The sequence below is a fragment of the Choloepus didactylus genome, assembly GCF_015220235.1.
Source record: "Choloepus didactylus isolate mChoDid1 chromosome 23 unlocalized genomic scaffold, mChoDid1.pri SUPER_23_unloc1, whole genome shotgun sequence".
NCBI lineage: Eukaryota > Metazoa > Chordata > Mammalia > Pilosa > Megalonychidae > Choloepus > Choloepus didactylus.
In genome coordinates, this window is record NW_023637590.1 from 3932874 (window position 1) to 3957519 (window position 24646).

General features: G+C 44.4%; 1 protein-coding gene across 1 annotated transcript; it reads right to left on the reverse strand.

Moving 5' to 3' along the window:
• Positions 1-19214: 19214 nt before the first annotated feature.
• On the reverse strand, positions 19215-20117 carry LOC119524850 (vomeronasal type-1 receptor 3-like). Its single transcript, XM_037823482.1, has one exon. The coding sequence runs from the start codon at positions 20115-20117 to the stop codon at positions 19215-19217; it is 903 nt and encodes a 300-aa protein (XP_037679410.1).
• Between the last annotated feature and the right edge of the window lie 4529 nt (positions 20118-24646).

The following is a 24646-nucleotide window of genomic DNA, read 5'->3' on the forward strand; positions in this document are numbered from 1 at the left end:
CAAGTGTGTGTGAGTCGCGGAGCCGCGGTTCGAGTCCCAGCTCCGCCAGTTACAAGCCTTGTGCGTGCCCTTGAGCCAGGCAGGTCGCTTCTCGGGGGCGCAGGGGTGGGGGCCGCCCCCGGGAGCCCGCAGGACCCCCAGGACCCCGAAGCGCTGCGTGTCCCCGGACCTGCCGTCAGCTGCATCCGCCCGGCGTGGCCAGGACAGTTGGATGGCAGAACGGAGGGGAGCGCGGCCCAGTGCCTCGTCCCACCTGCAGAGTGAATTCCTTGGAATGCACGATTACGCTTTTTTATAAACACACGAATTTAGGAGACTACTGAAGAGCCTGCTGCCACGGAGACGTTGGTCAGTGGGTGGGATGCAGCTCTGCCCCAAATTGGGAGGGAGCCGCTGAACAGCAAGATGGGGAAGCAGGTACATCACGGTAGAAACGACCAGAAGGACAGAACCCGGGATGGCGCGCCCGGCCCCTGGGAGGAGAGGGGCTTGCTGCCCCTCCCGGGGATCTGTAGGGCGAGGTCCAAGGAGAGGAGCCTGCGTGACCCAGCGCCACCCCTGGATCGGTCCCCAGAAGGGCGGTTTCGGGGTCAGGCTGCAGGGCGAGAGGAAGAGGGGGGCTCGGCAGGGGTCCCCGGGGCGCGCCCGGGCGTGCACACCTGCGCGTGTCACTCCCCTAGAGCCCCCGCGGGGGGGAGCGGCCATCCCCTGGAGACCTGGGGTCCCGGCCCCCCACCTTCAGGCCAGGGCCACAGCTGGAGCTGCCTGAGTCCCCGCTGGGGCTCCCCTCTCCTGGCTCCCCCCTCACTGGCTGTGCCAAGCAGCCCTTGTGGGCGCCGAGGGTCCCGCGTGGACATGGCCCAGGCAGGCCCACCTTGGAGGAGGCAGACCCCAGAATCTCGCAGATGGACATGAAACTCCCTAGAAGAGGGAGAAGGGTGGGACAGGGGCTGTCTGTGTAGAGCCGCCGAGGGCAGCGTGGCGCGCGCCAAGGCCCTGGGGAGAGTGACCCGGGGGCGGGGATGAGCGAAAGCTCCTGGAGCCTGGAAAGAAGTGACGTCTTGCCCAGAGCAGTAGGGAGCCCTGAAAGGTTTGGGAGCACAGACATATTCAGATTTGTGTTTCACGAGGTGCTCTTTATCCTCCTTGCTTGGTGGTTGGGGGGCTGTGTGAGATGATTGGATTTAGAGTGGGGTAGGGGGGACAGCAGGAGGTGAGCCAGATTTGCAGCTGTCAGGAGTCACATCTGAGTCCCTGTGGGACCCCATAGTTTCCCCTGACCCTGGCCGGGGGCACCTGAAACCAGGATGGAATCAAGGAATGAATGACAGCAAGTGCTCAGGACTCCGCAGACAGGAGAATGCCACCCTGCACCACGGCTGCTGGAGCACACAGGATGGAAAGAACCAGGGACACCCAGGGGTGGCAGCAGGGGTTGAGGGAAAGTGAGAGGGTGGGAGGCTGAGCCTGCCTGAGCTGCTCCAGAGCCGGCCGGGGCTGGGCCTGGGCACTGGCACTGTCGCCCTGAGCTCGTGGGCAGGGGAGAGGGCGCTGGGCCCTCAGGAGACCCAGGCAGGGATTTTCAGTCCAGACCCGCCCTCCACTGAGCCCCTGCCCTCTTTCTCCCCCACCATAAGAGGTGCTGCGTGAAGCCCGGGGTCTGCACGGGGGCAGTCCCATGCCGTGGGGATTTGTGCGGTGGCAGCTGGGTGACCACAGGGATTTTCTGCCCAGGCCGGGGATGGGTGAACTTAAACAAAGGAAACTTATTTGCTCACGGCTTTGAGGCTAAGAAAATGTCCAAATCAAGGACATGCATCATCAAGGTAATGCTTTCTTTCCAAAGACTGTGGCCTTCTGGGGCTGGCTGCAGGTGACCTTGGTCAGCTTGTCATGTGGCAATGCACATGGCGGCGACTCTTGGCCTCTCCTTTCTCTTCCAGGTTCTGTTGATGTTCAGCTTCTGGCTTCTGTTGCTTTCTCTCTCTCTCCATCTGAATTTCAGCCTCTTATAAAGGACTCCAGCAATTAGATTAAGACACATCCTGATTAAAGTGGTCCACATCTTAACTGAAGTTGCCTCATCAAAACATCTTACTTGCAATGAGTACACACCCATAGAAATGGATTAGGTTTATGAACATGCTTTTTCTGGGGTACATACAGCTCCAGACCACTACACTCCACCCTCTGGACCCCCAAAAGTCATGTTCTTTCTACATGCAAAACACATTCATTCCATCACAATATCCCGAAAGTGTTAAGTTGTTTCAGTAACATGCTAAGCACAAAGTCTTGTCAAAATTGTTATGGGTAAGGTGTGTCTTGGGGCACAGTCCCCTCTGTGGACCTGAAAAGCCTAGAAAACAAGTTATCTGCTTCCGATATACAATGGCAGAGCAAGTATAGGATTGACATCCCCGTTCCAATAAGGAGAAATTGGAAGGAAATCAGGGTCAGAGATCCCAAACAATTCTGAACCCCAGCAGGGAAAGCTCCATAAGATCCCAAGCTCTGAGAGTCACCTGGGATTCAATGGTTTGTCCTCCAGGCCTGATGGGGCAGCAGGCCCACCCCTTCCAAGTGGTTCTGCAGTGGCCGGGCTCTCCCAGAACACTGAGGTGCAGGCCCCACCCTTGCTGAGCACTGGGGTGGCAGCACCCTCCCCGAACAACAGGGTGGAAGGCCTGCTCTCTTGGTCCAGGGAGGTATTTTGGTCTAGACCTCAGTTTCCGTGGTTCTGCTGTTGAAGTCATTCTTCCTTCGATTCATCCCTTCACTGTCCTTTTTAGTCCAGGCTGGCAGTGGTTTTGTTCCTACAAATCTCACAAAAACTTTGCCAGCTTCGCATGTAGTTCACGGGGGTCCCAACCCTCCTGGGTGGCTGCACCTCCAATCCTGACTTGCACGGAAGTGGCTGATGGGATCCATGTTTGGTCACCCCCCCCCCCGACGTGGAGCCCTGCTCTGCATAGGCTCAGAATGTTCCAAACCTTCCATTTCTGGCCTCATTGGAAAGTACCTTTAGCATCCATATTTCTACTGACAGTCTCTTCAGAGCAATCTGGGCCTTTCTATCCAGTACCTCAAGATTCTTCCAGCCTCTCCCCGTGACCCAATTCCAAAGCTGTTTCCTCATTTCTGGTATTTGCAACAGCAGCACCCCACTCTTCTGGTTCCAAAATCTGTTGCAGTTTCCTGGGCTGCTCAAGCAAATGTCATGCAGTGGTTCAGCTTAAATGGTGGGAATTTATTTGCTCACAGTTTTGAGGCTGAAAGGCCAAACCAAGGTATCATCAAGGTGATGTTTTCTCCCTGAAGACTGAGTCACTTGGGCTGGCTGCCAGCGACCCTCAGTCCCCAGCTTGTCACGTGTCAAGGCACATGGTGGCGTCTCCTGGTCTCTCTCTCCTCTTCCAGGTTCCATGCACACCCACAGAAATGGATTAGGTTTAAGAATATGTTTTCTGGGGAACACACAGCTCCAATGTTAAACAGTCCCCCAGCCTCTGTTCCCAGCCCCTCCTGGGTGCTGAGTCAGCCCAGCAGGGGCTCCAAGTCCCAGGGGTCCAACAGGCCTGGGTTTGGATGGCTCCTCCTTGCACGGAAGGCCCCTTACCTGATCCAACCAGCTCCCCAACCCCAGTAGCACCCGTGCTCCAAGTCGACATGGGCAGTGGGACCTTCAGGCATGGGGACCCCTGGGCCACCTCTGGGGAGCCACGCTGGGTGTCCAGTGTGTACCTCCACTCTGCAGCCAGGTGACAGGCTCCTCGGGGTGTGCAGTGGATGGCCTGTGGCCCCCCCCTGCTGCTCTGGGATGACAGCGGGTGTGACAGCAAAAGGGCCTGCATTCCCTGTGGGTCCCCTGTCCCACGGTGTCCCGAGTTTGTTTGGTATCACTGTGACTGGGGGCATTTGGGCAGCTCTGTGTGTGTGTGTGTGTGTGTGTGTGTGTGTGTGTGTGTGTGTGTGTGTGTGTGTGTGGCTGAGGGCTCCGTGTGTATGTGACTGTGTGTCATGTGTGTGTATTTGCACGTGTGCTGTGTGTGCTAGTCCGTGTTTTCCTGTGGCGTGAGCCTCTCTGTGGCCGTTCCTGGGTTTCCATCATTCCAGCTGGCCTCCTCAGGCGTGTCCTCCTCTGCCATGTGGGCAAGGCTCGCCCAGCAGCTGACCTACGTCTTGGTGGAAGATCCTCCGGGACCTGCGGAGGGAGCCCCGGGGAGCTGCCCTGAGGCCGGCTCTGTGCCCTCCTTGCCTCTCCTGGGGGGCTGTGTCGAGACCATTTTGGGTTCGGGATATAAGCTTTCTGCCGTGTCCCCCTTGGAATAAGGAAACTGCTTGGTCTAGATGAGCTCCCAGCAATGGGTGTCCCCACTCGTGCTGTGCTCATTGGCCCATTCTGTTTTGGGGCCACCCCCTGGTGTGGGGAACACACAGCTCCAATGTTAAACAGTCCCCCAGCCTCTGTTCCCAGCCCCTCCATTTAAACCTAATCCATTTCTGTGGGTGTGGATGGAACCTGGAAGAGAAGAGGATCTGCCCCTTGGACTTCTCCTCCTTTTACGCTGTAAGTGATAAGCTCTGAGGATGAGGTGGCTTAGATCCATCAGGAAATGGCTGTGGCCTGTCTTGTGTGTGCTTGATAAATAGGACTCCTGTGGGGGGCCAGTGGGGTTGGGGTGCCCTGTTGGAGGCCAGGGCTGCACAGCTGGAGGTAAGATGTACACAGGCAGGTTTGAGTCAGGCTAGAAGAGGGAACCTTGTGCTAGCAGATGTGGGGGGCAGGGCACGGGACCAGGATTGCAAATGAGCCAATCCTGAGCCACCCTTGATGGACCAATCAGGAGGGCCTGGAATGCAAGCACCAATCAAAATGGCCTTCAGTTGAACCAATCACAAGTGACTCTTAGCTGGTCCCCCGTTTGACCTCAGTGCAGTCCCTTATTTGCATAAGAATCAACCAATCCTAGAACACCAGAGTCAAAGCCCTTCCCCTCTAACCAATAAAAGGCCAAGACCAGCTCACTGGGCTCCACTCTCTCTCTTGAGTTCACCCATGCTGACATCTTTCTGCGCCTCCTTATCTTGAGCTGTAGCTCTGCCCTACTGGGGATGGTCTTTTTTGCTCAGTGGCTCCAGCCTGACAGTGCCCTCCATAACATCTCAAATAAAGCCTCGCTTTCTTTCACCTTGCTGCTGGCCTGTCCCATCTGTGAATTCCTTCTTGGCAGATCCCAAGTGTGGAGTAAGACTCTGCTCTGGTAGGAGCCCAGCCTCATCCAGTGAGCCGGTAACAGGTTGACTTAAACAATGGGAATTTATGATCTCACAGCTCTGCAGATGGAAGTCCAAACCAGGGCCATGCTTTCCCTAATGTCTGGGGCATTCTGGTGGCCACCCTTCCCCCAACCTGTGCCACATGTCTCCAAATTTCTTCTTATAAAGACTCTGGTTCAGTCCCTGTGAACTAGCACTTAGCCTCACTTAACTCACAGCATCATCAAGGATCCTGTCTGCAAATGGGTTCAATCCGCAGGGCTGGGGGTTAGGGCTTGAACATGTCCCTGTGGGGACTTGAGCCAACCCATACTTTTTATTAACTTATTTTTATTAACTTTTAAATTAACTTTCTGAATTTCTCAGGTATTCTTTTTAGAATAAGAAAATATGAGGGGAAACTAGCATTGTTTTTAAAGCAGCCACTTGTGGGCAAGAGATTTCAGGTTTTCTTTGTCTACTCCAAGATACCAGATAGAATAAAAGAATAGTAGTCATAATTATTGGTTAAATCCTAACTCCTCAGTTACAGTTCTGGGTGCTTTAGATGCTTCCAGGAAGGAGGGCTTGGCAGCCAGGGGGATTTAGGAGCTGGAGATCCATGGTGTGGAGTTTCTGTCCCAGTAAACTTTCTCCCCAAATGGCTTCATTCCCCTCCGTTGTTCACCAGCGCTGACCATCACAGCTGCTTAACTGCTTGCACAGTGTCGGTTGTCTATTTGGGGATTGAAAGGTCTTGTGTCAGTTTGCATGTCTCCTAAATTTTAATCTAATTGGGGGCAAGTATCCTTTTCAGGATTCATCAGCACAGACAGGCTGCAGTTGGCTAAAGTAAGAAGCACCATCAGGGAAATGTGCCAGCTTGAATGTATTATGTCCCCCCAAATGCCATTATATTTGATGTAATCTTGTGTGGGCAGACCTATCAGTGTTAATTAGATTGTAATTCTTTGAGTGTTTCCATGGAGATGTGCCCCACCCAACTGTGGGTGATGACTCTGATTGGATGATTTCCATGGATGTGTTGCCCCACCCTTTGGGGGGGGGTCTAAATTAAATCACTGGAGCCATATAAATGAGCTGACAAACAGAAAGAACTCAGTGCAGCTGTGAGTGACATTTTGAAGAGGAGTTATAGCCAAGAGGGACACTTTGAAGAAAGCACAGGAGCTGCAGATGAGAGACATTTTGAAGATGGCCGTTGGAAGCAGACTCTTGCTCTGGAGAAGCTGAGAGAGGACAAATATCCCAAGAGCAACTAAGAGTGACATTTTTGAGGAGCTGCAGCCTAGAGAGGAACGTCCTGGGAGAAAGCTATTTTGAAACCAGAACTCTGGAGCAGATGCCAGCCATGTGCCTTCCCAGCTAACAGAGGTTTTCCTGACACCATTGACCATCCTCCAGTGAAGGTACCTGATTGTTGATGCATTACTTTGGATGCTTTATGGGCTTAAGACTGTAACTGTGTAACCAAATAAACCCCCTTTTCTAAAAGCTGATCCATTTCTGGTGTTTTGCCTTCTGGCAGTATTAGCAAACTAGAACAGCAAATCAAAACCACAATGAGCTATCATCTCACACTTGCTAGAATGGCTGCTACTAAACAAACAGGAAACTACAGGTGTTGGAGAGGATGTGGAGAAATAAGGACACTTATTCATGGCTGGTGGGAGTGTAGAAGGTGCGGCTGCTCTGGAAGGTGGTTTGGCATTTCCTCAGGAAGCTACGTATAGACCTGCCATATCATCCAGCAATCCTGTTACTAGGTATATTCTTGGAAGATCTGAAAGCAGGGACACGAACAGACATTTGCACACTGATGTTCATGGCTGCATTATTCACAGTTGCCAATAGATGGAAACAGCCCAAGTGTCCAGCAATGGAAGAAAGAATAAACAAACTGTGGTATATACATACGTTGGAATATTAACAGCTGTAAGACAGAATAAAGTCATGACACATGCAACAACATGGATGATCCTTGAGGACATTATGTTGAGTGAAATAAACTGGATACAAAAGGACAAATATTGTATGGTATCACTAAAATGAGCAAACTCAGGGGTTAAAATCTAGACTATAGGAAAGAGGATAGAGAATGGGCAGAGGATGCTGAATTTGTAAAGAATGTTTAATAAGGTTGATTGTATATGTTTGGAAATGGATGGCACAATCCTGTGTGCTGGTAGCACGATACTGTAAGTGTAACTAACAGTGCTAGTGTGTGCATAGTTAAAAGGGGAAGTTTAGGGTGTGTATGTCACTAGAAGGAAAGCTAGAGGGTAAAACATGGGACTGTATAATGTAGTGAAACCTACGTTGGACAATGACTATGGTTAATTGTACAAATTTAAGAAAGCTCTTCCAAGAACTAGAACAAATGTACATCACTATTACAAGGTTTTAATAATAGGGTTATATATGGGAAAAATACAATTAATGTAAACTTAGGACTATAGTTAACAGTGATTGCGGGACACTGATTACGTGCTTCAACTTGGCGGGCCTGGGCTGGGGGACCTGATCAGCCCCTGGGGAGGGTGGTGGGCACGGGCGACAGCGCCCTCCGCAGCCCCCCGGGCCTGGGAAAGTGAGGCCGGAAGCAGGCCCCATTTCCTCACCCAAAATACCACTGTTAGGGGAGGCTTGCCGGAGGGAACCGCCTTTTCCTCACCCCCTTATCTTGCCCGGACACTCCCCGTTGCCAGTGCAACTCCCATCACCACCAGTGCGCATACATTGTTGCCAGACACCGTTACCGGAGCAACTCTCGCCCCTTTTCAATCAACCTCCGCGCCCTCTCAGAACCAATCCAAGCCTTTAACCTCTACAGCTACCCCGCCCTCTAAACGCCCGATATAAGCTTGTACTCTCCCCTAATAAACTCTCTTGGCTTCTTCACCCTAAAAGAACCGTGTCCCGCTTGTTCCTTTCTCGCCGCCCTCCATACTTTGCACGCCTACGCCGGGGACCGGGCCCAGTCCCCCGCCTCGCCCTCGCCTCCGGGAAAGAGCCCCCGCCGCCGGTACCCTCCAAGCAATCCTGAGAGCCTAGGATTTGGTAACCGGCCGCCACCTCCCCCCCCCCAGACGAGTCAACTGCGACCGCAAGTGATGTTGTAATATTGTTTCATCATTTGTCCAGAAGGGTGGCCTGAAGTGGTCCTGTGTTCTTCGCGTGGCTGAGAGCAGGCCCCAGTATGGCCCTGGCACCCTGCCTCAGGGACGCTCCAATCGTTTATACCGACAGGGAAACACACAAATACCTGCCTGGAGCCGTGCACCATACGGCTGGCCCTGCTCCTGCAGCAAGGAGTGTTACCACTGCCGTTTTGGAGAGGAGGAAACAAACTGCAGCTTGGATAGGTTCAGAACCTTCCCGAGGTCCCCTAGGAGATGAGATTTGAAACTCTCCTTCCAGTTTTGATTTTTTTTAAAAAACTTCTTTCTCTCAGGCTCTCTTTAGCTTTCTTTGTTTCTCTACCCACCTCTCTGTGTCTCTCTCTAATTTTTTTCTGTTTCTTGCCCTGCCTCTCTCTTTCTCATCTCCTTTGTTTCCTTTTTCATTGTGTGTTCCATCCCCCGAAACACTCCTGAGGCTAGAGACCATGCGTTAGGGCCTTTTCTTCTTCCTCTGCTTAGCGCTTGCACACGCCTCGCCCAAGGCTGCTCAGTGACAGCAGCACCTGGTTGAAAAGGCAGAACATTTCCCATTGCTTGGGTTTGCTAAAGCTGCTGGTTGGCTTTGACGATGGGGGTTTACTAGCTTACAGTTTAGAGTCCTCAGGCCATGAAAATGCCCAACTCCGCAGGAGACACCTGGGCTCTGGAGACAGACTGCCAGAGTCCGGGACTCCTCCGTCACATGGGAAGCCACGTGGCCGTGACTGCTGGCCTTGTGCTCCCAGGTTTCTTTGCTTCAGCTTCTGACTTCAATGGCTTCCTCTTTATTTTCTGTGGGATGCCTCTTAGCTTCTTTGGGGCTTTTCTCTAAACTTCGCTGGGCCTTTTTTTTTTTTTCTGCCTTTTATTCTCTCACAAAGGACTTCAGTGAGAGAATTAAGACCCACCTTCAGGGGGTGGGGTCACATCTCAATTGAAACAACCCAACCAAGAGGTCCCACCCCAAACAGTTCTATACCAACAGGGATGGATGGAAAGAACATGATCTCCAAAGCAGCACACTCACTATTAAAAGTGACCCAGAAAGAGTGAGTCCATCATCCCAGATGAGGGCAGTTGATGGTCAAGGGGAGACCCAAGTGGAGGGGCTGAAACTCTCCCCAATCCTGGAAAACCCCCGGCTTACCGGCCTGAGATCAAGGAGAGGGGCAAGGGGGAGAAGGAGGCTCACACACTGGACATCTCTGGAAAAATATCTCAACTCAAAGATCTGGGAAGGAGCATATGCGGAGTCTTCCAGAAGCATTTCACATCCTCATCTCTGAGTCCATCCAGGGAGCAGGGCTGAAGAGACCTTCTTACCACAAGCCCAGATTTGGGTCAAAGACAAAGGGTAATGGGTTCAACATCCAATTTCAATAAATTGCAGCAAGGCTTAGAAGTCCCTTTCATTGGCTTTTTAGGGTGAGCTTTCTGGTATTCAGTGAGTTCCAGAATGACAGGCTTTGAATACATTTTGTACCCTTCATCTGGTCTCTCCCAGGTCATTCCAGCCTGGAGTTTAAATGAGGGTCACTGTAAGAAAACAAACACTTGTGTCTCAGGCTCCACTCCCCACCCGTGATGGCAGAAATCTATCCAGCCCTGCCCGACCCTGCTTCCCACTGTCCGCTCTTTCTGGGAGGCCCATGGAGTGTCTGCAGGGTCCCCCTGCCCCAGAGGCTGTGGAGATGCTCTGGCCATGGCCCCACCAAAGCCCAGCCCAAGCCCAATGTTGCTGCTTTTCTCCTTAGTGGTGGCACCGGCTGTCCAGGGAGCCCGGAAGACGACTATGTGCTAAAGCTCTGCAGGCAGCTCAGCGACCTCATGTGGAAAGTTCAGTGAAAGGAGAGCTTTAATGCATTTTTACTTCAGTCTCCACTCCTCCAGACTCGGGTAGTTTGAGGATACACCGGGAGGGTGTGCAGCCCTGGAGTGTGATGGGCTCCCCAGCCTCCCTTTTCACACTGAGACATTTTCCTTAGAATGAATTTGGATCCCCCCATCTCTTCTCTTCCCTGTGAGTCTTTCCCAATGACTCCTCATTCCCACAACTGGCCCCCCGAAGGACACCACCCCATAGTTGAACCAGTGATACAGTGGCACAGCCAGTAAACACGGCCCCAGTGCAAACCCCTCCTCTGTTGTACAACTGCACACACAGGTTTTCATCCATCCTTCTGCTAGCAGAGAAAAAGGATTTGAACAGTAAGGGATGAGGTTCTTGGGGAAGGGAGTTGAGAAATGCTGAGTGTGAAATGGTATCTTGCTGTGGTTTTAATTTGCATTTCCCCTATGGCTAATAATGTTGAGCATCTTTTCATGTGCTTTTTGTCCATTTGCATATCTTCTTTGGAGAGATGTCTGTGCAAGTCTTTTGCCTATTTTTAAATTGGATTGTTTGCCTTTTTGTTGTTAAGATGAAGTACTTCCCTTTATATTCTGGAAATCCATTATTGGATATGTGGTTTCCAAAATTTCCTCCAAATGTGTAAGTTGCTGTTTTATTTTCATGATAAAGTCCTTTGAGGAAAAAGCATTTTTAATTTTGATGAGGTCCTATTTATCTATTTTTTGTTGTTGTTGTTTGCACTTTGGGTGTAAAATCTAAGAAACCAATACCTAACACAAGATCCTAAAGATGTTTCCCTATATACATACATACAAAAAAAATCAACTCAAAATGGACCAAAGACCTTAATATAAGAGGTAGAACTATCAAACTTCTAGAAGAATATGCAGGGAAACATCTTCCAACCCCTCAGAATTGCTGTTATTAAAAAAAATGGAAAGTAACCAGCACTGGAGAGGATGTGGAGACAGAGGAACACTCATTCTGTGCTGGTGGGAAGTAGCACAGTGCAGCCACTTTTGGGGACACTTTGGTGGCTCCTCGGAAAGATGAGTGTAGAACTACAATATGACTCAGTGATTCATCTACCAGGTATATACCCCAAGGAATTGAAAGCAGGGAGTCAGACAGATATTTGCACACAGATGCTCACAGTGACATTATTCATTATTCACAATTGCCAAAATGTGGAAGCAGCACACATATCCATCAACTGATGAATGTATAAATGAAATGTGGTATATATGTAAAATGGAATATTATTCAGCCATAAAAAGGAATGAAGTCTTGATATATGTGGCAAAGTGGATGAACTTGAAGACAGCACGCTGACGTCAGATGTGAGAGGACAAATATCATATGATCTCATTGATTTGAAACAGTTAGTGTAAACAAATTCATAGTGTAAAAATCTAGAATATAGGTTACCAGGTGTTGGGGTGGGGATTAGGAATGGGAAGTCAATCCTTAAAATGTACATAGTTCCTATGTGGAATGATGTAAATGTTTGGTAATGGATGGTGGTGATGGTAGCACAGCACTGTGAACACAACTGACTGCACTGGCATATATATCTGAAGATGATTACAAGGGGAAATTTTAGATTGTATATATGGTAACATAAAAATTTTAAAAAATTTATGGAATTACACTACACAAATAGTTAGCCCTAAATTAAACCATGGACTTTAATTAATAGTACAATTATAAACATGTGTTAGCATCAATTTTTTTATTTTTTTATTTTTTAATTCATTTTTATTGAGATATATTCACATACCATGCAGTCATACAAAACAAAATGTACATTCATTTGTTCACAGTACCATTATATAGTTGTGCGATCATCACCAAAATTAATTTTTGGCATTTTCGTTACCATACACGCAAGAATAATAAGAACAAAAATTGAAGTGAAAAAGAACAACTAAAGCAAAAAAAGAACATTGGGTTTTTTTTTTTTTCTTCCCCCATTTTTCTACTCATCCATCCATAAACTAGACAAAGGGGAGTGTGGTCCATATGGCTTTCCCAATCACATTGTCACCCCACATAGGCTACATTTTTATACAATTGTCTTCAAGATTCATGGGTTCTGGGTTGCAGTTTGATGGTTTCAGGTATTTACTGCTAGCTATTCCAATTCATTAGAACGTAAAAAGGGTTGTCTGTATGGGGCATAAGAGTGCCCACCAGAGTGACCTCTCAGCTCCTTTTGGAATCTCTCTGTCACTGAAGCTTATTTCATTTCCTTTCACACACCCCTTTCAGTCCAGAAGATGTTCTCCATCCCACGATGCCGGGTCTACATTCCTCCCTGGGAGTCATATTCCACGTTGCCAGGGAGATTCACTCCCCTGGGTGTCTGATCCCACATAGAGGGGAGGGCATTGATTTCACCTGCCAAGTTGGCTTAGCTAGAGAGAGAGGGCCACACCTGAGCAACAAAGAGGCATTTGGGAGGAGGCTCTTAGGCACAATTATAGGGAGGCCTAGCCTCTCCTTTGCAGCAACCGTCTTCCCAAGGGCAAGTCCTGTGGTAGAGGGCTCAGCCCATCAAACCACCAGTCCCCTATGTCTGTGAGCACATCAGCAGCCATCGAGGTGGGGAAGCCCAACACCCCTGCATTCTCCACCAGCTCAAGGGGGCTCTACATATTTTTTCATTGTTTTTTTTTTTTTAATTAACTCTTCTTTCTAAAATCAACTATAAAAAAATTAAAAACAAACATACAACAACAACAACAACAAAAACCCATTTCAAACAAACCATAATAAGGGAGTAAGAAAAAGACAACTAACCTAAGAAACTACTTTACTTCCAAAATGTTCCTACTCTACCCCTAGAAAATAACCTAATATAGCAACATTTCTGTGAACTTGTTCCTACCATACCCATCAGAACTTTTATTTATTTATTTATTTTTTGCCAGGCTAAAAATACTTATCTTGTGATTCTATATATGTAAAGTTTAAAAACTGCTGAAATTAAACTATGGATGCATACCTAAGTAGTAGAAATCTAAAAGAAAAAACAAACAGGAAAGTTATTATCCTAAAAATAAAGGTAGTCATTGCTTTAAGAGGAAAATGAGGAGTGCTTGATGAGGAAGAAAGCCAGAGGGCTTCTGTGGTTCTGGTAAAATTCTATTAAGCTGGACATTATGTTTTATGCATTTTTATACATTCCATAAGACAGACTGTATTTTATACATTTTAAAAAATTACATCTCAAGAAACAATAAAATCCAAGCAGGAAAAATATGATTTCATACCTGAATACATTATATTGAAACTGCAGATACCAAAGACAAGAAGGAAATTGTTAAAGCAGCCAGAGGGAACGATCAAAAGTAGTACTTCAACATTGAAATAGTGACACATCCCAGAGTAATTTGGGCAGAAAATAAAAAATATATTTACAACCTCCCACTCCCCAGCCCTGAGGATCTGGGGGAAGGTGTGGATGTGTTGGACATCCTCACCTGGACTGGTGTTGATGTTGTCACAAACATTGGGACTGGCGGTTTGATGTGCTGAGCCCTCGATCATGGGACATGCCCTTATGAAGCTCGTTACTACAAAGGAGAGGCTAAACTTGCATATAATTGTGCCTAAGAGTCTCCCCCTGAGTACCTCTTTGTTGCTCAGATGTGGCCCTCTCTCTCTCTCTCTAACTGAGCCATCTCGACAGGTGAACTCACTGCCCTCCCCCCTACGTGGGACCCGACTCCCAGGGTTGTAAATCTCCCTGGCAATGCAGAATATGACTCCCGGGGATGAATGTGGACCCAGCATCATGGGACTGAGAATATCTTCTTGACCAAAAGGGGGATGAAAAATGAGACAAAATAGTTTCAGTAGCTGAGAGATTTCAAATGGAGTCAAGAGGTCACTCTGGTGGACATCCTTATGCACTATATAGATAACACATCTTAGGTTTTAATGTATTGGAATAGCTAGAAGTAGACACCCGAAACTACCAAACTCCAACCCAGCAGTATGGACTCCTGAAGACAATTATATAATAAGGTAGATTACAAGGGGTGACAGTGTGATTGTGAAGACCTTGTGGATCACACCCCCTTTACCTAGTGTATGGATGAGTAGAAAAATGGGGATAAAAACTAAAGGACAAATGGGGTGGGATGGGGGGAATGATTTGGGTGTTCTTTTTTCACTTTTTTTAAATCCTTGTTCTGGTTCTTTCTGATGTAAGGAAAATGTTCAGAGATAGATTGTGGTGATGAACGCATAACTATGTTATCATACTGTGGATAGTGGATTGTATACCATGGATGATTGTATGGTGTGTGAATGTATTTCAATAATACTGAATTTAATAAAAAAAAAGTAGTACTCCAACAAAAAAGGATCAAAAAGTACTTCAAATGTAGCAAAATCTGACTTCTCAACAACAGCAACAGTGGAAACCAGAAAGCAATAGACTGATAGCTTCAGTACAATGAGAGAAAATACTGTCAAATCTACCATATCCAGAAAAAGCATCTCTTTCAGGAATGAGAGGGAAATAAAGACAATATGAGATAAGTAGAAACTGAGAGCATTTGTCTCCAGTAAACTCATTGTAGAATGAAAGGATATTCAGATATATTTTTCCCTCTCTCTCTTATTGTCCTTTAATGAACTAATATTGAATCTCTTTAGTACTGAACCTTTCTCCATCTCTCTCTCTCCTTCCTTTGTTTCTCTGTCAGTAGGGTTCTCTTTAGTATCTGAAGTAGGGCGTGTCTTTTATTAGCAAAATCTCTCAGCATTTGTTTGTGAAAAATTTAAGCTCTCCCTCAAATTTGAAGGAGAGCTTTGCTGGATAAAGTATTCTTGGTTGGAAATTTTTCTCCCTCAGAATTTTAAATATGTCATGCCACTGCCTTCTTGCCTCCATGGTGGCCACTGAGTAGTCACTACTTAGTCTTATGTTGTTTCCTTTGTATGTGGTGAATTGCTTTTCTCTTGCTGCTTTCAGAACTTGCTCCTTCTCTTCAGTATTTGACAGTCTGATCAGAATATGTCTTGGAGTGGGTTTATTTAGATTTATTCTGTTTGGAGTTCACTGGGCATTTATGCTTTGTGTATTTATATTGTGTAGAAGGTTTGGGAAGTTTTCCCCAACAATTTCTTTGAATACTCTTTCTAGACCTTTACCCTTCTCTTCCCTTATGGGATACCAATGAGGCTTATATTTGGATATTTTATTTTATCTATCATATCCCTGAGTTCCATTTTGATTTTTTTGATTTTTCCCCCATTCTTTCTTTTGTTCTTTCATTTTCCATTCTGTGGTCCTTGAGGATGCTGATTCATTGTTCACCTTCCTCTAGTCTTGCACTATGAGTATCCAGAGTCTTTTTTATTTGGTCAACAGTTTCTTTTGTTTTCATAAGATCATCTATTTTTTATTTACTCTTGCAGTTTCTTCTTTAAGCTCTTCTAGGATCTTATTCATGTCCTTTATATCCTGTGCCATGCTCTTCTTCATGTCCTTTATATCCTGTGCAATGCTCTCATTGTTTGTGTTTAGTTCTTTGATTAGTTGCTCCAAGTGCTGTGTCACCTCTGATCTTTTGATTTGGGTGTTTGGGTTTGTGTTATCCATATTGTCTGTTTTTTTCATATGCTTTAAAATTTTCTGTTGTTTTTGGCCTCTTGGCATTTGTTTTACTTGATATGAATCTTTTAGGATATGTAGTATTATTCTCTAATTTGTCAGATCTACAGCTTGGTGGTGCACACTTTCTCTAACCAGCAGATGGTGTCCGTGAGTCACCTATTTCCCTTAAGTCAGTTTGCCCCAACATTGTCTTTGTGGTATGTGGGGGTCTGATTCTTGTGGGGTCCAGCTGGTGCACCAAGTTTGGGTGTGTTGTTGGTGCTGTCTGCCCTGAATGTGGGACGTGTGTCTGAGGAGTTAGGGAGGGAGGGCAGCTTTAATAATCAAACCTCCCAGGTGTTCCTGGAGATTTAAGGCTGTTGCAAGAGTCTAAACCTTCATTTCAGTCTTGCCACAGGTTGTCTCTGCCACTGACCCACAAGTCCCTGGTATTGGTGTAGGGACTCTGGGATTTCTGAGTGGGTCCCTCTTCCAAGCCATGCCACCTCCGCTGAGGGAAGGCTGTGCTATGTCACAAGTGTGTGCCATCCCTCAAAGGAAGTTCTGGGCTGCTGGGCCATGCAGGGGTGTTCCCAGCCTGCTGCAAGGATGGCTGCTTGGGGCATATTAATTTCCCCCTTTTCACACAGCTCCGCCTTCCCAGCTCAGGGACAATTAGCTGTGGGTGTGTGAAAGGCCATTGTCCACACCTGATATTGTGGCATGTGCACATGTTGCTGGAAACACTTCCTGTCACACTGGTTTTTTTGGCATGGCTCTGGGCTGTGGCATCAGTACTAGGCAGGAGCATTTGGCTGCAGGAGGCGTTCCCAGCCCACCAGGAAGATGGCTAACCTCTGCCTTCCTTGTTCAGAGACAATTAGCAGCAGATGCATGAAAGGCTATCATCCACGCCAGACATTGAGGCGTTCGCACAGCCCGTTCCTGCCGCACTTCACTGTGTTGTTCTCGTTGCCATATCCGTAGCCGCTTTCGGGTTTTTAAAAGAGAATTAGTCTGACTCCAAATGCCAATCCACGGTTTCTCCACACTGCAACATGGCTGCCAGATTCAGCAGCTTACTCACTCATTTCAGAATGCAGACTCCTGGTTTCAGCAAGTGCACAGTCCCTGTGGATTTAGCAGAACTTGTCCAGCTGGTGCATCACTGGAACTGGTGTTCTGGGTCACTTTCTGGCTTTTATCTAGTATTTTTCATGGAGGTGTTTTTTTTTTTTTTTTTGCCCTGTCTCACCTAACCACCAACTTAGGTTCTCCTAGCATCAATTTTAACAAATGTTTCACACCAATGCAAGTTGTCAATAATAGGGTGGTGTATGGGAATCCTGTATTTTATGCATGATCTGTAAACCCACAACTTTTCTAATAAACAAAAACAACCATTGTCTACAGATGTGAGGGTCTATTCATTTTTTTAAAATGAACATGCATTAAAGATTCTATTTGCTTATAATTAATGAAGGAACCAGTAGTGCTTTCTTTGTTTTTATGGAGGGCAGGATTTTTGAAATTCTTTATTCTACCATTTTCACTGACATAACTGAATCTTTTGACAAAGATTCAAAAACAATTCAATAGAGGAAGAATAGCATTTTCAACAAATGGTGCTGGGCTAATTGGATAATCAGTAGGCAAAAAATTAACTTGATCTAAACCTCATGTTTTATATTAATTCAAAAGTGTTGCAGACATAAATATAATTTGTCAAAGTATAAAACTTAAGAATAAAGCACGGAGGACATCTCTAGACCTAAAACTATGCAAAGAATTCTTGGAATTGACATCAAGTGCACAATCCATAAATGGGAAAATTGATAAATTGGACCTCAGCAAAAAAAAAACCTTTTTCTCTTTGAAAGATCTTGTAAAAAGAGTGAAAGACACAAAACACATCTGTCAAAGATTTACATCTAGAATATATAAAGAATAGAATATACAAAAACCTTGCAAAGATCAATATTAGAGAAACAAACAATACCATTAGAAAATGGACAGAAGACATGAACAGACATTTTCACTGAGGAGAATACATAGGTGACAAATAAGACCATGAAAATATGTTCAACATCTATTTATTAAGTAAATGCAAATTAAAGCCACTATTAGATATCAGTACACACTTATTACAATGACTCAAATAAAAAGTAGGTTAACATAAGTTCTTGTCAGGAGGTAAAGAAACTGGATCCCACTCATATTTTGCTCATGGAAATGTAATATGGTACACACCTTGGAAAAATAGTTTAGAAGTTTGTAAAAATTAAGCATAAATTACCATATGTCACCTCAGTTCCTCCTCTAGACATCTGCCCATGGGAAACGAACACATATCCACTAATGTCATAGAAGCATTATTTATAATTTTCACAATAACCAAAAAGTAACACAATCCAAATATCTTGATTGCAGAATGGATAAACAAAATATTGCATATCCATTCAATGGAATACTCTTCATTAAAAAAGAATGAATTATGACATGGGTGAACCTCAAAAAACGTGCTAAGGGAGGAAGCTACGTGCAAAAGATTACATACTTTGTGATTCCGTTTATATGAAATATCCACTAAGCAAAACCATTAGACACAAGAAGTAGGAAAATGGTTGTCAGGGTCTGGGAGTGGGCATGGATTGGATTTACTGTGTGTGGGCAGGAGGGATGTTTGCGAAGTGAAATATTCTAAAGTTGCATTGTGGTGATGGTTGCAAAATTCAGCAAATATACAAAACATCATTGAGTCGTACATTTAAAATGTGTCAATTTTATGGAACGTAAACTAAACCTCAATAAAACTGTTGAAAATAATCAAAATATTTCTCAAATACAGAGTATTAGGGATAATGTATTATGTACATCCTAGTTTTGGATAGAAAACATTAGAAGAATCTGTTAAGACCCAAGTGTATCTCTCTCTCTTATATATCCATGCAAATACCCCAAACTAAACCTCATCCTCATTTGATTGTCATTGTCATACCTTTCACTATTGCTTCAAGGTGTTAGATTTCCATGTAGCACTTAAAGTATACAACTTATGTACAAAGCCTCCCGTATGAGTGCAACATACATTTTCATTTAAAGATTAAAAGCAACTTTAATAAATTGCTTATAAATTGTTATTGTTTCCTCAGACTGTAACTTAGATACAACAGGGCTAGAAATGTAACTCACAACTTTACAAAATATGTTCCTTTCTGTATACATTATCACAAAGCCTCCTTGGTATACCAGATGGCCGTGCTGTGGCCTCCATCAGATTCTGTCTGGGAAGAGGAAATGCAGATCCTTGTTAGGTACAAGTCGGTTTGGAAAATCTATTTTCATTTTTTATTAGCAAGAAAGGGCAGAAGGTTGGGTAACAAGAGGAAATAAAATCACTGAAGAGCTCCAGTTTTCGCTTTTTCTCATTTACGTAAAATAAATAAATGGTCAGGAAGCTGTTGGTCCAGTAGAAGAACACGTAACAGCTCACCAGCAGGAGGATGACGTGGGTGGCCTTGTTTTCGGGGGAGGACTGTGGGGAACGTGTGGTGCTGTGAACATGATGGACGTTCTTGTGGTGCCTGAAGAGGAGACTGACCATGTAGATGCTATTGAATGTCATGAGGAACAGAAAGAACAAATCTCGAATTAACACAGCACTTAGGAAAGCTGCTGCACTCTTTTCTTTGAATTGTTCGATTTTGCAAAAGGGAGTGTTATACCCAGGTCCAGACTGGGTAGTATTGCTGTTGGATACGGCTCTTAAGATGACTTCAATGTAGATGAGCATGTTGATGATCCACAGAAAAAGCAAAGAGGGCAAAGTGCACGTGGAGATTTTGAGTTTGAGCCACGCCCATCTATAATTACTTGGGGTAATGGTCACTGCCTGAAACGTGCTAAGGAGAGAGGTTGTGCACACTGAAAGACCGCGAGTAACTCTCTGAATGTACAGCACAGTTTTACAACAAATGTCATCCATGAAAATCTTAATTCCAAAGGCTAACAGTATGTTTGGAATGCCCCTGAATACGAGGGTCATGGCATTAGATAGAGTGAGGTGTGTGAGAATGACATCTATAGGCTTCTTTTTATTGGGGTGAATTAAGAAGGTGTACATATACAACACGAATAGCAGACAATTCCCCAGGAACCCAATGCCAGTCTGAGAGATGAAGAGGATTCCCAGAACTAAGTCACTTGAAATCATTGTCTTCGTGGCTGTGCAGATATTCAACAGGACTGCAGCATGACCTAGAGATGTACAATTTGGTTATAAATAAAAACTTTAGAAATAATTCATGTTCAGGAAAATACGTTAGTTTGAGGTGTTTATAATGATGAGGAATCCAGCTAGCTGCCCCAGGTAGCAAGGCAGAATATATTTTTATCTAGAGAATGACTTCCATATATTAATAACATTAATTCCAGATGACTTTCTAGGAAATGTTTGATCTATTATGAAGATGGATTTTTAAAATTATAGACAAGTTTTTCCTTAAAAAAAGCATTAAATGGTATTTTAATTCATAACATGAATTTTAAAACTCAGATATTTCTATTCCTATTTATTACTTAAACTGGTGGTTCTCAGCCAGGGGAACATTTGGCAATTTGGGGGTTGGTTATGGTGTCACAACTGAGGGGTGAAACTGGTATGTGGTAGAAGCCACGGATCGTGCTAAGTATCCTCCAAAGCACAGGCAATCCCACCATGACAGAGCATCATTTGATCATGAAATCAACAGTTCTGTGGTTGAGAAATCCTTCGTCAGTAGTAACTGGAATTTTTTTTGCCTTAAACAGTTCTTATTACGAATTATAGTTACTTTGAAGATATCTACTAATTACTACACACGTCCTGCTGGGCAAACATACCTTAAAACAGTTGTTTTGTATCCTCTGAAGCTTCTTTTTGTTTTTCAGTCTTGCAACATTATCAAATTTAACATTGATTTAAGTTCATGAAATTAAAATGAATGTATTGGGGATGAAACTGTTATCAAAGTCAAAAGATTAAATTCAAAAAATAAATCACGCAGGCCCCTTCTTCATACTCAAATAGCAGATCCACCAAGCTGCTCATCTGGTAAATTTTGTGATTACTTACAGTGCCTGGCTCCTTTCCCCCAGTCCCTTACACCCAGGTATTGTCTTATCAGGACTAGAGGACTCACTCCTGACCTGCTGGTAAACCGAGCTAGTTTACTGTCGGTAATTGACAATCTGCATGACTGGATAATGTGTTCAGTAATGCTAATACATGGCATGTGGGAAAACACAGAAAAGGGCAAATGTTATATTAGAAAAGGCAAATTTATATTATACACTCTACTGTCCCAAACTTGGGTTGATGAAAAAGCTAAGATAAATGACTCCTTATATCCCTTTTTCTTCTCTTAGTTTCTCAGGACTCTGAAGATCATCTCAACTGGACAGGATAAATGGTGGTTATAGTGACAGTTTCCAAAATTTCATGCCTCCCATTCATGCAAAAGGACATCGATGAGGTGTTTCTACTTGTTACCTCGTAGTGACTTTATTGCTCTTTGGAGTATTGTTTTGATTTTCTCCCAGCTGGAAGTAACTATCCTTCAACCGCAAGATCCATTTCACATATAATAAATGGATGATCAAAAGTGCTTATAATAGTCATGAAAAAGGAGCAAAGAGAGAAAGAAAAAGCACCCATAGCAGAACCCATGAACAAATGTTTGTAAAATTAAGAGTACCTATTTAAATAAATGAAGAATATGGAATTAATATTAAATATTTAACATTGCAAATATAAGAAATAGATGGGAAAAACAAAATGATTTTACTGATATAGAATAATTAAAAGTAGCAGGAGACTAGGCATTAAATCTAGCAAGAGCTTATGAAGAAAAAGGAAGAGAATATTGATAAGAACATAAACACGGGGTGCTGAAGACGGTATTTTCTAAAGATGCCATCATCACTACGTCCTATTGTTGTGCACTTCTAATTTGCGGCGTGGTGACTGTGCCCCTCCGCATTGCAACCGGACAGGCTTTGGCAGTTATTTTGACCAATAGAGTGAGACACAAATGACGCTTTCTCACTTCTGAGGGTACACAGAAGAAGCACATTTTCCGCTCTTTTTTTTTGGCGCTACCAAGCTTGGAGCCCTGATCTGCACGTGAGGTCTGTGAGCCTGAAGCTGCCTGTCCTGGGGGGTCTGCAGCAGCCCCCAGCCCCGGCCCACGCGCCCCCTCCGGCTGTGCCCTCTCCGGCCACCAGAGGGATGGCGCCTGCGGAGCCCTCCTCACCTGCTCTCAGAAACAACGACAGGTAATGACATCATTGCTGTTTGAAGCCATTGAACTCTGGAGAGGTTTATAGTAATAAACCAAGTATGGCAGTAACAACAGGAGCAGAGAGAAAGAAGATGACTCAGGAATTATGTAGAGTGATGGAGAAATAAAGGATCATGTGGAATCAATAAATACTAACGGTAAAATTGAAATGAAGAAATTCATGAATGCATAAATGGAATCAATAGAAGAGAAATAATGCAAAGAATAAATAGGTAATATCCATTTCAATGTGGGATTTTGTAGACAGTGACAAGGTCCTTCTGAGGTGACCAGAGGATTACAGGCCAATTTCTGCCCTGGAAAGAAAATCCAGAACATATTTTAGTGGTCACGTGGGGCTGGCGTGGCAAGGTAGAAATGCCAGGCTCTTCAGCTAAAGGAATTCTAGATGTTTTGCATAAAACAATGTGTAAATATATCAGATTGGAATTCTCTGAGTGTTTCCATGGAAATGTGCCCCACCCAACTTGGGTGATAACTCTGATGAGATAATTTCTATGGAGGTGTGGCCCCACCCATTCAGTGTGGGCCTTGATTAGTTTACTAACAAGGTTAGTAAACACACATATATACATAGTTTACACATATATATAATATATACATATTAGTTTACACACATATATGTTCTCTTAAGAATATATATTATTCTTTTAAGAATAAGGACCATTCATCTTAAACTGTAAATTATTTCTACAAATACTATTAGGAAAAATAAACTGCACAAATCAATGGTAAAGAGACATACAAGCCAACAAGCAACCTGGAGCAAGATTTTTCAGGTAAAACCTACCAGATATAGACCCCTGTTCTAGTTTGCTAATACTACTGGAATGCAAAACACCAGCGATGGATTGGCTTTTATAAAAAGGGGGTTTATTTCACTACACAGTTACAGTCTTAAGGCCATAAAGTGTCCAAGGTAACACATCAGTAATCAGGTACCTTCACTGGAGGATGGCCAATGGCGTCCGGGAAACTTGTTAGCTGGGAAGGTATGTGGCTGGCATCTGCTCCAAAGTTCTGGTTTCAAAATGGCTTTCTCCCAGGATGTTCCTCTCTAGGCTGCAGTTCCTCAAAAATGTCACTCTCAGTTGCACTTGGGGTATTTGTCCTCTCTCAGCTTCTCCAGAGCAAGAGTCTGCTTCCAATGGCCATCTTCAAAATGTCTCTCATCTGCAGCTCCTGTGCTTTCTTCAAAGTGTCCCTCTTGGCTATAGCAAGCTCTCTTCTTCTGTCTGAGATTATATAGTACTCCAGTAATCAAGGTCCACACTGAATGAGTGGGGCCACACTTCCATGGAAATTATCTCATCAGAGTTATCACCTACAGTTGGGTGGGTCACATCTCCATGGAAACACTCAAAGAATTCCAATCTAATCAGCACTAAAATGTCTGCCCCACAAGATTGAGTCAAAGAATATGGGTTTTTCTGGGGAACATAATACATTCAAACCAGCACAATCTTTTAAAACAAAAATTTCAAAAATGGAATTATTAGGCATCTTTTAAAACAACTAAAGATTTTGTGTGTAAATAAGTAAAGCAAATTCTGAACATATCTGTAGGAGACTGCTAGCTTAAATTTGACAAAGCAATTTGTAAAACATCAAAAAGTACCAGTAGAAATGAAAAATTAAAGGATCAAAATTAATAATTCAATGTTTAATAGTATATTAGTATCAGAAGGAAAAGTATAAGAGAAAGTTTGAATGATTACAAGAAACTATTATGAAATTGCTCAGGGATAGAGACAAAGATGGGAAAAAAAGGAGGTGAACACTGAAATGGAGCATGATCACCCACATGTATTCAGTTAAAGCTATACAAAAAGAGGAGGGAAGGAAGGGGAAAAGGCAGTATTTAAGACAGGATGACTGCATTTTTCAGAACTGCTAAAAGCCAGATTCAAAATATGCAAAAAATTTTAGGCAAGCTGTATTTTGTTTCAAATATAAATATAACAGCACCACAGCAAATCTGCAGAAAACAAACCCAAATTATAAGAATACTCAGAGAACAAAGTGAGTTTACTTTACAGTCATCATAGTTAAACTGAGATCTGGTAACGCTCCACCCACAGAGGAACCCAGAAAGATCTTTTTTAATGAAAAAAAGATCTCCTCTTGTAGAAACAATTACAATTTCAAAGTGAAATGTCATTCAAGACTTAAGGTAGATATTAAAAAATACGTTTCCAGATACCTGAAAGAAAACTATGGCACAGACAACCCAAAGGAAAATTCTGAAGAACTTTATTCAGTGAGAACAGAAACTACTTCAGCTGGAAGAGGTCTGAGGTTGGTTTCCCCTGAAGAAGATTCTGCGATAACTTAAATATTTCCACAAGAAAACACCCCCCCCACTCATGGATGTGACCAGGACCCTATTTTCCCCTTATTC

Excerpts from the sequence above, each read along its gene's own strand:
- LOC119524850 (XM_037823482.1), bottom strand. The coding sequence starts at position 20,117 with ATGATTTCAAGTGACTTAGTTCTGGGAATCCTCTTCATCTCTCAGACT.